This window comes from Cololabis saira, chromosome 23 (assembly GCF_033807715.1).
Source record: "Cololabis saira isolate AMF1-May2022 chromosome 23, fColSai1.1, whole genome shotgun sequence".
Taxonomy (NCBI): domain Eukaryota; kingdom Metazoa; phylum Chordata; class Actinopteri; order Beloniformes; family Belonidae; genus Cololabis; species Cololabis saira.
Window position 1 is genome coordinate 6852221 of NC_084609.1, and position 12723 is coordinate 6864943.

The 12723-nt window shown below is 39.7% G+C and overlaps 1 protein-coding gene across 1 annotated transcript in view; it reads left to right on the forward strand.

Moving 5' to 3' along the window:
* Positions 1-335: 335 nt before the first annotated feature.
* The window catches only part of snd1 (staphylococcal nuclease and tudor domain containing 1), a 275137-nt gene continuing 262749 nt past the window's right edge, over positions 336-12723 (forward strand). The window contains exons 1-4 of the mRNA XM_061714247.1: positions 336-530; positions 5337-5486; positions 7448-7568; positions 8114-8195. Of these exons, the coding sequence (XP_061570231.1) occupies positions 456-530; positions 5337-5486; positions 7448-7568; positions 8114-8195 (428 nt within the window). The 5' untranslated portion in view covers positions 336-455. The remainder of the gene's footprint in view (positions 531-5336; positions 5487-7447; positions 7569-8113; positions 8196-12723) is intronic.

Here is a 12723-nt window from a genome sequence, read left to right on the forward strand (position 1 = left end):
GATTAAGATTCCCAGAATATTCACATTTTTTGAGATAGGATATTTGAGTTTTCTTAAGCTGTAAACCATGATCAGCAATATTAAAATAATAAAAGGCTTGCAATATTTCAGTTGATTTGTAATGAATCCAGAATGTATGACATTTTTGCATTACAGAAAATAAAGAACTGTATCACAATATTCTAATTTTCTGAGACAGTCCTGCATATAAATAAATAAACCCCCATCATCTGGGGGACCGCTATGCTGACGTGTCGCAGCTCCTGCCCCGGAAGCCCTTGTTTAAATTCACCCACGTGGTCTGGGTTGTGCGCATGCGCAGTGGCGCGGCGGCGTGTGTTTCCGGTCCCACGTGTGTGTTGTTCAGCCTTTTTTTCCTCCACAACAGTCTCCCTCTTTCCAGCAGTCCCGGCTCCCTAGACCTGCTCACCCGACCCCGGCGACATACATCCGAAATGGCATCTGTTTCCGCACCCGGCCAGGCCGGCTCCAGCCCGGCCGCAGCTCTGCAGAGAGGAATCGTGAAGATGGTAGGAGGAAAACATGTGGAGTTAGTGCTAACCGCAGAGCTAGCTGGTTAGCAGCAGGTGGCTAACTGGGGACCAAAGTAACAGCCTGATTGAAGCCAAACTTCACACCACGGACTGATCTACGTCTCAAAAACAAACCCCACTTTAATTCAAGCGTTGTCATCCCAGTAACAAAAACTGTCAGGAATATTTAAGCAGCAAATCTTAACATTAGCCCTCTGGTGCTAACTGTGCTAAAGCCTTGTTTGATTGCAACATTTGCATCGTTTTGGGGTTTTTAAAACCCTAAAGTTGCTTAAATACTCTTAACTTGTGTGTGCATGTGTCAAAAGTGCAGTGACATTAATGTTTTGGTTAAAATCTGTGTAGTTGTGACAGGAACAGATGTTGAAGGGAGCTATGTGCTAAAGCTAAGTGGCGCATTTCTGGTGGACAAAGTTCATTTTTCTGGGACTTTGCTGTCAAAGTCTTGCTCATTTTTTGAACTTGAACTTGTGATCATAATGTCTTAAGGTCATAATGTGTACTTTTGTTTCAGGAAACCAGCGTAAAGTGGCAAATCCTAATTGAAGTGTCGCTTTTTAAAAGAAAAAAAAAATAATTTCAATGTTTCTCATTAATTTTTTTTAAATTATTGACACCTAAAACTCCCAGATTTGGTTTGTAAATAAGCTGCCAGGTGTGTTGAGTCAGTCCGGGTCACTTGAATAGAGCATTTCCAGCGAAAGCTGGTCCAAACCAACCTCTGGAAACTGACACGTAGCTCCAACTCTGTTGACCCCAGTGATCCTTCAATCATCCCCCGTTTCTGCTTCACTTCAATCAGCCACTTTAATGTTTTATCAGGCAGATCTGATCCACGCTTAACCGAAACACTCTAGAACAGAAGTAACAGATGTTTTCCATATATTATTTGCAGAGGTGGACAGAGTACTCGACCTCAGTACTTGAGTAAGAGTACAAATACTACTGGTCAAAATTTACTCCATTACAAGTAAAAGTAGCTCAGTCAAAATATTACTCGAGTAAGAGTAGAAAAGTACTTGCTTTTAAAGGTACTTAAGTATCCAAAAGTAAATGCTTTTTAATTTACTTTAAGTAAGAGTAAGAGTACATTTCTTATTTTCCACATCAGTAAATTACTATATTTTTTCTAAATTAATTTAAGGATCTTTTAACTCTTGTTTCTGAGAATTCGATGTTGAGTTGTTGAAAGCAGAGAGGTAGTTCTGCTTCGGCAGACACAATAAACATTTGAAAATAAATGTCTGTGGTTGGTCTGTGCCCTCGTTTTTTACTCGGTCGAACTCAAACATTGAGTTAAGATACGGCCAAGGATTTTGTGAAAGTCCCTGCTCCGAGTCCGGCTCATTATCAGACTCAGACGACTCAGCGGATTGTCTTTCTTCTCCTGACGCAGGCGTAGCCATTGTTGCGGCTACCGGCTATGTCTTGACTTTTTGCGGCTCTGTCTTCACAAACGCAGGCTACTTTGGTGGTATCGTTTTGAGGAGGCTTGACGTATTTCCGCTTTACGTACATCCCAGTGGAGAGCGTGCACTGTGATAGGTCTCCTCCTTTGACAAAAACAGCTTGTGTCCAATAGGATTTTAGGGAAGAAGAAAAAAGAGCAGACCTGAAAGTAACGAGTACTTTTCAGCCTTCCTAGAAATTTACTTGAGTAAAAGTAAAAATATTTGTCTTGGAAATGTATTCAAGTAAGAGTAATAAGTACCAAAGAAATCTAATACTCCAGTAAAGTACAAATCCTCTGGATATGTACTCAAGTAAATTTACTCCGTTACTATCCACCACTGATTATTTGACTAGTTTAACCGAGGGGGGGGCCACCAGGCTCGTTGCCACTGGAGCAGTGATATCTCTCTGAGACGTGACCTTGGTTGAAGCTGACTAATGGAAACATTTATTTTATTGACACCCGTTTCCTTGTATAACATTCATTTCAATTGAGGAAACTGTTGCTTTAGGTTTCACTTTGGCTCTGTCTCCACTGTTAAGTCTGTTGTCTTTATTTATGGCAGAGATGACAGGCTGGAAATGCAGTTGAAAACATCCGCCGTGGTCTATTTTTTTACATTCAATCTGACTTATATTTTGTTGGAAAGGGGGGGAAATTGATGTACGTAGGGGAGACCACAGAATGGAAAATGTTGGCCGAAGCCGCTGTTTTCATATTAAATGAATGGAATCTATCAGATTCTTCTGAAAAGTACACTATATATATATATATATATATATATATATATATATATATATATATATATATATATAGATATCTTTTCATTTTATTCTTTATTTCATTCAAAAAACAAAACAATACAATACAAATGTTCCTAACTTGTGAATGAAAAGGGAGCAGAAAGAAGAAGAATCTTATCTGATCTGCCCCTTTCACAAATAACATAAATTAAAAAAAAACATCTAAGTGAATAAAAACAACTAGAATAAAATTAAAATAAAATTACCACCGCTTAGGGATATATATATATATATATATATATATATATATATATATATATATATATATATATCAACAGCTCTGAGTGTGCATCCATGTGTTACTGTGAGTTCAGACTTGTTTAAATCGACTTGCTTAATGTTACTAAAGCTTCCTTGAGAAAAGCACTGTTTTACATCATTTTTGTTCCCTTGTTCGTCCATAAGTGCATTGATTTCTTGATGATGCGGTGGCAGTAGGTTAGTTTGACGTGATGATTAGCTGTTTAGAGGGGTGTAACAGATTTTATTGAATAAAACACAGCTCTGTTCAGACTTCGCTCCTCCGTGGTTTTACCTGCACTAGTTACCTGCAGCATCAGCGAGCGTTTTCACCTGCTTCTGTTCTCAGGAATATTTTCATTTGTTACAGTTCAGTTTAACACAGTACAGCAGGTCTGTTTGGTCAAGTTTTTATGCCTAAATAAAATGTAATTATAGGAGATGTGGCTTCAATATAATGTTATAAACTGCCTCAGGTGAAATATATAAAACAGAAAACTCCTCTGCCTTCCCCTGCTGCCGTCTTTTTACAACATTTGTGTGTTGGTTATACTAATTGCTGGGGGGAAGCATGATGCCGTGAGAAAACTCCGCCTATATAAAGACTGGAGTCGGTATAGCTCTCTTGATTTAGTGTAAAGCCGAGCCTGAAGGGCGAGTACGGTTCAGCAGCTGGTCGCCTCGCTCGCTTTCACAGGGCTGCCCGAATGAAGCAACATTAGCAGGAAAGTGACCCCTGACGAAACGTTGCGCTATCTCTGCTCTGAAACCAGCCTTGGAGAAAAAAGGACTAAAGAAAACAGACATTTATCAGAGGACTTAAAAGTCAAGATACTGTTTTGCGGAACATCTTTTATATTTGCCTTTAGCAACACCCCCTTACGGAAACCTGCTTCTCTCTTCATACAAGATTAAGAGAGAATTTATTTGGCAAAAACAGTTTTTTGTTCCATATGGCACCGGTTTTACACTGACCCCTACACCTCTGCTGTGTCGCTGGAGTTGACAGGAAGGGATGAGCAGCGGCGCTGAGTTTATCTAGCTCACATCTTAGATCAACAGCACACAGGGATGCTCCCTGCAGGCGCGCTGGAGAGTCTGCAGATACTGTTTGCTCAGATTCGTGTAAATGCCACGGTTGTCAAACCCAGGAGAAGGTTATCTCCCTCTCTTTTTTTTTAAATTTAATTTTATTTAGCTACATTATCAGATGGCATGATCTTATCTAGCGTTTGAATGGCACGCCGTCACCATGGCAGTGTGAGGTGTGAAGTCGTTTCTGGCTCTGTGGAAGTTGTTCAGGCTCCTGTTAGTTTTTCAGACTCCATAAAGCTGCGAGCTGGAAACTGATAAGCATCTTTTCAAAAAAAGCTGCCTATTTCAGACTGACTGTATTTTGAAATGAAATATGTCTGGCCAGTTATTTATCTGAAAATCTGTTTTGGAAGAAGTGGAAAGTACAGCAGTGACTACGTTTACATGCAGTCAAAATTCAGGTTACGGTCAATATTCCTGTTACTGAAATATTGGGAATAATCTGTGTACATGTGTAGGAATAACCCAGGGTTATCCCTGTATACATGGTAATTAATCATTTGGGATCTCGATCAAACCAGCGATGCACGAAGAACGTCATGATGCAATTCCCGTCATTTCCGCTTCTTCTTCCTGTATCCAAAACAATAACAGCAGCACGGCAGATAATCAACAGCCCAGTAGACGTCACCTTTTTCAGCGTCTTCCAGCGGTGCTTGATCTGGTCTGGCGTTTGTACAAATCCTGCTTTGTGCAACTTTTCGCTCACCTTTTTGAAAATCTGGTTATCCCGGTACTTTCTACCGTCTATAAATGCCAACATGTTCACATCTTTCATTACATTTATGAAGTGATTAGTCTCCTCCTGGTCTTGTGTTTTATAAGAACTTCCTGGACTCAAAAGACCAAGATTCCTTGCGAAAAAAACATGCGCAGAAAACAAATTCCTGTTACTTTTGATGGGGAAATCCCGTTAGGCCAAACATGACCAAATATTCAGGTTAGAAAAGGAGTAACCCAGGGTTTCGGGTTTTTAAAAACCAGAATATGAGCAAATTCTGGTTATTCAAAGGGGTTATTGATGTTTACATGGTCGTGCAAAACCTAGTTATTAATATTCCAGTTAAGAAAGGGTTATAGACTGCATGGAAACGTAGTCTGTGTTTTAACATGTAACCAGGATTTAGTGAGCGCTATTTGAAGTGCTGATTCCACTTTCTTGGCCTGACCGTTTCTCTCGTCCCCCTCCAGGTCCTGTCAGGCTGTGCCATCATTGTCCGAGGTCAGCCGCGGGGCGGCCCGCCCCCCGAGCGCCAGATCAACCTGAGTAACGTCCGAGCCGGAGCCATGGCCCGGCGAGCAGCACAAGGCCAGCAAGACCCCAAGGACACCCCCGACGAAGTGAGCGGGGCCGGCGCTTTGTGTTAATTTAAGTTTGCACTTTTTATTACCAGAACAGTTCAAGGGTGCACTGATTTATCGGTTCGGGGAAATGCTGTTGTGGGCGTGAGATTTTGCTCTTTCACATACTTTGTTCCTTTTCTTTCACCAAGTTTAATATAAAGCAGACTTGACTTCACTGAACATGAAGCAACTACATGCAGATGTAACTGTCTGGACTGTTTGATTAGGGAATAAGAATCTGCTGCTTTCTTTTTAAACCTTTTAAATGTATTTTTTCTTAGATATAAGAAGCCCACTAAGATGAGCATCTAAATATAATGTATTGTCATATTTGTATTGTGCTACCACACTGGGCTGCAGGTTTTTCCAGCAGGTTCAGCTTTGACTTGTTGCGTTACCAAGAGAAAAGGGCAAAAAAACCACACTGCTCCCTGCCCTCTCTGGCACGGGCAAATTATATAGCCCTGAATCTGAAGCACACCCGTATTATTACCTTTTCAGTAAATGTACAAGCATGAGATTCCTCTCTATCCCTGTAGTCGGGAGAGACAGCAGCACTGGAGGCTTTTCACGTGAAAGACGTAGCTGCACGTGTTGCAATGAGCTTTTTTCTTCTCAAAACATTCAGAAAATTCCCACTTATGGCGTACAATATGCATTCTAGCTTAGGAGGTAGAACTCCGCCGTTTCTCGAGACTTGGAGGAAACTTCACCAACTGTAACCCTGCTGTAATAATCTGAAAATGATGCACTACACTGTTAGCTAACAATGAATATTGACTTCTACAGAAGTGTGTCTCCACAATTAAGGAGTCAAAGTAACATTTGGTTACTTGTTTTTGATCAGTCTTTTTATTAGTTTATCATTGTAACAGGACCATACAGTCAAACAGAAAAGAGAAACAAAAACAAGAAAAAAAAAAAATAACCCCCAAAAACCAGACATAAATACCATATATGGCCAGATAATCATCAGACATAGGGCCAATATAAATGAAAATGAATATGAATGAAAACCTTTACATTATATTATCAGCATCTATACCCTCCACAAGGTTCAGGAAAGGCTGCCAGATCCTATAAAACGTCTCAGTGGATCCCCTAACAGCATAGCTGATCTTTTCCAGTTTGATATGAGCCATGACTTCCCTGATTCAGTGATTAGATGATGGAGCAGCAGAGTCTTTCCATTTAAACAAAATCAGTCTCCGAGCCAGGAGGGAACAAAAGGCCATCATGTTGGTTTCCTGCCACTTAAATAGAGGAGAGTCCACCGGAGCCGAACAGAGCGATATATGGTGACGGCTCGACCGTTTTCCCACATATTCTGGAAAAGTCTCAAAGCTGTTTTGCTAAAATAAATCCAGTTTAGGACAAGTCCAAAACATGTGCAGAAGAGTAGCAGGGGCCGGCTGCATCTCTCACATGTGGGGATCTATATCAGCATTGATCCTTGAAAGCTTGACCTTAGACCAGTGTAAACGATGAACAATTTTCTGTTACATATTTTGTATTGATGCAAAAGTAACAAAGGCACTTACATATGCCAGGGCACATTGGTGACAGCAATGAACATGGTTTTATGCACCAGTGGATTTAAATTTACATACTTTTTAAGAACAAATAACGATAACACAAAACAAGACTAGATAAACAATAAAATAAAATAGACATAGTCTGTATGAAATAATTAACTGGGCACATAAACATAAGGATAGACAACAAAAAAACAAAACCCAAGTAAAAAAAAAACTGTATAAATAATAAACGGTTGCCATTTATTGTAGAATTTGTTCAAGTTTCCCCTCCCCCCTTGAGTAATTTTCTCTACTTTTAAAAATGACATAACCTTGTTAATCTACTGTGTACGATGAACAGTTTTGAACTGGATGACATTGGTTACTTGTTTTTGATGAACATGGAATTGCATTCATGGTTAATTTCCTTCTGCGTCGCAGCCGTGGGCCTTCCAAGCCAGAGAGTTCCTGAGGAAGAAGCTAATTGGGAAAGAGGTTTGCTTCACCGTGGAGATCAAGACTGCGTTGAATCGGGAGTACGGCATGGTCTACCTGGGGAGAGGTAAGCCGTCGCTGACGCTGAATCCCGGGAAACTGGTCCAAACCTTTTCTACTCCAGAGGTTTCACTTAACTCAGAAATTAGTGTCATGTTTTTGAGTTTAGTAAATGATGAATTACTCAGAGTTGTAGCTTTTGGTATCAGTCTTTCACAACACGCTGGAGGTCAGAGGAAAGATTACTACATGTTATCGTTGCTAATGGTGGTTTCTAAAGTCTGTTGCATCATGGGGTGGATTTAATTTTTCACACACTCCCGTCGTTTGGCTTGACTTTTGCTAAATAATGTGTTGACCTTCTGAAGTTTTATTTGCCAGATTTGTGGGACCTGGACAGTCTCCACATGAGTTGTTTTTCTTCTTTTTTAAATGCAGGAGTGGGATTGAACTTGAAAATGGATTTATCAGCTTTATTATTAACCTACTTTTTATTTTTTTAGCAGCATTTGATAACAGAAATAGAGTATTTATTTTGGAAACTGTTTTCAGCTAGTTTGCTTTTACTTTAATGTGAAGTTTTTATCTTTTTTTTATGTTTTCTCACTGTAGATACGACTGGTGAGAACATCGCTGAGTCTCTGGTGAGCGAAGGCCTGGCGGCGGTCCGAAGGGAAGGAATCAGAGGGAACAAGTAAGAAATCTGCTCCTGAGGACACTTTAACGTCTGTGTATAAATGCTGCTTATTGTGCTGTACGATTATGGCCAAAATGATAATCACGACTATTTTGATCAATATTGTGATCCCCATTATTCAATGACTTTAGTCCAAATTTTTTTTAATTGCACCGTCATGTAAACACATCACACCCATGTGTTACATTACTGTTAATTTACAAGCATTTGCATAAAAATAAAATTCGTGCTCGTTCTTCGCCCTAATTTCACTGCCTTCATAATAGAAATTAAATAAACAGGACAGTGCTTACACTCACTAACATACATTTCTGTCAAATAACAGGTCTTTTTACAACAAATGTTTATTCACCTGCATTGTGGATGAGAATTTACATTTGGACTGAATAAAATAGAAGCCGTCATTATGCATTTAGGATACGGTAACGCTGTAATGGCCTGTTTTTAAGGGACATTTGAGATGATAATGAACCGCTTGCAGCGGATGCAAGGTTTTTCTTTGCCGTCATGCATTCATCGTAGCCGACTTTGTGGTTTGCTTTTACGTGGTTGAACACGTTAGTTTGGCTCGGCATATTACGTGTTCCTGGTTAACATCACTTGACCTAAATCTGAAATATTTCCAGACAACAGACGACGATCCGCGTCGAGTGACAAGCACTTTGTCCTCTACTGTGTTAGAATGTTGTTTAAACTTCTCTTTTAGCTGCAAAATCCAGACATTATCCACTAAATTCAGGCGAGTCCCCCCCCCCCATAAAAATTGGACAATCATTTAATTTAGATCGTGGGAAGCCAAAATCGTGACCGCTATTATAAATTTGATTAATCATGCAGCCCTAGCTGCTTATGTGGTAGAAAGTTGAGCCATCTGTCCTGTCAATAAATCTGTTAGAGCGATTTACTCTTTAAATCAACCGTTCATCAGCGCTTTTTATTTAAGGGTTGAAAACACACTTCTGTAAAGACAGGGATGATTTTTTTTTTTTTTTTTTTTATTTTTCTCCAAAAAGTATGTTATCCTATTCACCAAAGAATGTCCTGTAAATCTCTGACTTTCTTACATTTTTGAGGTGAGACTGGAAAGGCCCAGGCCTGTTACCCCCCCCTCCGGTTCTTCTGCTCCCTCATGCGATGTTTTGTGGTTCTCGGGTTTCTTGTGTTTGTGCATCATTCTTGTTTTTCGTGGCCATCTCTGGAGGGTTCAGAGCAGAACCCAGGTCAGAGACCACATCCTGTCATCTGTTTCTTTGTCTTTGAATCACTTGCTCTAATGTTGACTGCAGATAAAACTGCAGCTAAACCTGCACTCTCCACCACAGACTAATAGCAGATGCATGTGTACGTAAGCACCTTTTTTATGCCACAAAGTGGTCTCACAGTTCTGGGTACTCATTTTCTTGTCCATAATTCATAAATAAAGTCCACTGAAACTCATGGATGTACAGAGTGTAGCTGTCCAGCTCCTGTGGTGCTGAACATCAGCTCGGCCTCCGCCCAGACTCTCAAACTGGTCTGGTGACTGTGGAGGCTTCTCTTGTGTTTTATTACATTTCTGACACAGCAGCTCAAAGTAGATTGTATAAAACAAGCGCTGAAGAAATCCAAGAGCAGGATAATGGATAGCTAGAAATGTGAGTGGTTTTGAAAAGGTGTTTGGAGTTGCTGTGAATAAACCTGTGTGGGCCGACGATGTATCGACATCATGTGAGAAACCATCACCGTTGTTGGCAGCCAGAAGCTTAAAGCCAAAATTAGTCCACTGATGTCTAAGTAGAGGTCCAGGATGCAGACGTTTTGGCCCAATATTTCCAGCTGTATGTGATTGTGAGGATTACTGCATATCTGTGTTCTGGGTATTGATCATGTTCTGGATATGGATCATGATGAAAACCGGACATTTGAAGGGAGTCTGGCTGCAGACCTCCGCTATCGTACCCAAAAATGACAAACAAAAGCATTTCAAACCTGGACACGACTTGCAAGTTTCAAAATAAAAGCATAAATAAAAGACTCAGCATTAAAACTTAAAAAAGAGTGAACAATATTTTACTTATCAATGCCAAATGTGAAGAAAAAATGTTTTTTTTTTTTTTGCTACTGTGACACCATTTAAAGTCTCCATTTTGAGGTTTGCTCCACCGTCAGAATTAACAGGCAAAATACAGAATAAAGGCATGACGACGACATCATCATAATAATAATAATAAACTTTATTTATATAGCACCTTTCTTAACAAAGTTACAAAGTGCTTCCCAAAAACAATAAAATACATCTATACAAATACAGTGCATAGTGGATAAGAACATAAGACAGCAATAACCAAGTCTAAAATTAATAAAAATATTCACACCACAATAAAAGCTTTTCTAAAAAGGAATGTTTTTGGTAAAGATTTAAAAGCAGTGGGGGATTTAACAGATTTGACACGGGCTCAGCAGTGTTTTCATAGTCGGGGTCCTTCAGTCAGCTCTCTGGACATGAGGTTATTTAGATACAAGTACATGAAACATACAGATCTGGAACTCCGAAAATCAGGATAGGAACTTTAATCCTGAAGCTTCTCCTGACCAGCAGGACTAAAATGTTTTCACACAGCAGGATACTGATCCACACGTCCTGGCAGGCGTTGTGTATATACACTTGTTAGAGTGCCATAATGCAAAACACTGACATGATGACTCAGCTGCATCATTTATATAAGACACTGATATCATGAACGCTGCTTAAACTGTACGCTCGGTGAGGACGCTTAAAGTAGCTCTTAGTGCAAGAGGTTATTTGCAACCTAACAGCTCGTGCAGTGAATGGAGAGGAAATGTGTTTTGGCAGCATGACGTAAACTCGTGCTCCCCTAAAGCTTGCGGTTTGTGCGACGCTGAAGAGAATCTGCGTGTAGATGTATTTAAGTCCTGAGCTGAGTGATGGTGGAGAGTTGGGAAAGAGCCACGGCATCCCAGATGGTGGCAGCATGCCCCCGCTGCTCTAATCATGTCCCTCTGAAACCCCTTTCTGCCACATTGCCCCTAAATACAAACTCCGTGCTATATGACAAAGTACCGCAGATAACCCCCCCACCCCCCTATGTGGCAGTATTTGCACATAACACACATTTAAAGCAATTTGACTCATGCTGCTACATTTGTATCTTCCAGAATGAACAGAGATGATGTGAACATTTTGCCACTAATGATCCATTTCAACCATTCTGCTCAATGGCCCGTAACGAGCACTAATGTAAATGATGCTTTAAGTGTAAGCTGGCATCATTTGGCCGAGGGGGGGTTGGGGTGGGGGGGTCCATTACTCAGCGAGGGCTTGAGGCCGTTGTTTTCCCCTCGCTGCACTCGCCTCCGGTCTCGTTACTCCTCGTGACTTGCTACGTTGATCACGCTAACTGGGATGTGATGATAATTACGGAGGAGGTGATGGTGATGATGATGATGGCGGTTACGGACAGTGCAGTGCAGTTGAACGTGTTTATATAAAAAGAAAATAAGATAAAACTAAGCTGACTGCTGCTCGGTATCACGGGTCGGCGGGTTCTGAAGCTGGCGGTGGGGGAGAGTTTCTTCCCTCAGCGGGGCGGCATCGTTTTTGTTATGATGCTCATTTAATTACGTTTTAGCAAAAGCAATTAATCTGGAAGTACTTCACTTGGACATGGATTTATAATTATTTTTCTCTGAAAATTTGCGCCAAAGTCGACACTACATGATTAGAGCTGGGGATCGATTAAAATGTCAAGATTCGATTCAGATTCTTAAGATTCAGAATCGATTATTAAGTTTTGATTTGATTCCAATATCGATTTGGGTTAGTGTTATTAAAACAGTTTTTTTTTGAGCAAGTATTGGCAGCTAATGATGCTGTAAGGACCAATCAGCTCCCAGAATGCTGATAGAACTGCTTTCAGAAACATTGTGGGGCAGAATTATCAAACAGATCCAGGGCAGCAAACAGAGACGGATGAAATCGGTTTTATTTTTTCCCACATTCCGTTTTTATTTGTTCAATTTTCGGTCTATTTTGGTTTTTCATTTTTGAGCATTTGGTTTTTAGCATTTTTTGCAAATGTAACCCCAAGACAGTATATAAAATATGAAATATAGACAATTTATGCAATTATAGACAATTTATGCAATTATAACCTAACACTTTAATGTTTTCATACCTTTAAACATATTTAAAGGCAAAAACATGGCACCAGTTATTCTCCAGTTATTGTCCAACAAAACATTCCTTTTTTGGGGATAAACAAAAAAATAACCAAAAGTTGTAATGTAATGATGAAAAAAAAAATACATAAATAAATAAAAGAAGAAAAAAAAAAAAAAAAACCCGGATGAAATCAGATTTATTTTTTTAGCATTTTTTGCAAATGTAACCCCAAGACAGTATATAAAGTAATGAAATATAGACAATTTATGCAATTATAGACAATTTATGCAATTATAACCTAACACTTTAATGTTTTCATACCTTTAAACATATTTAAAGGCAAAAACATGGCACCAGTTATTC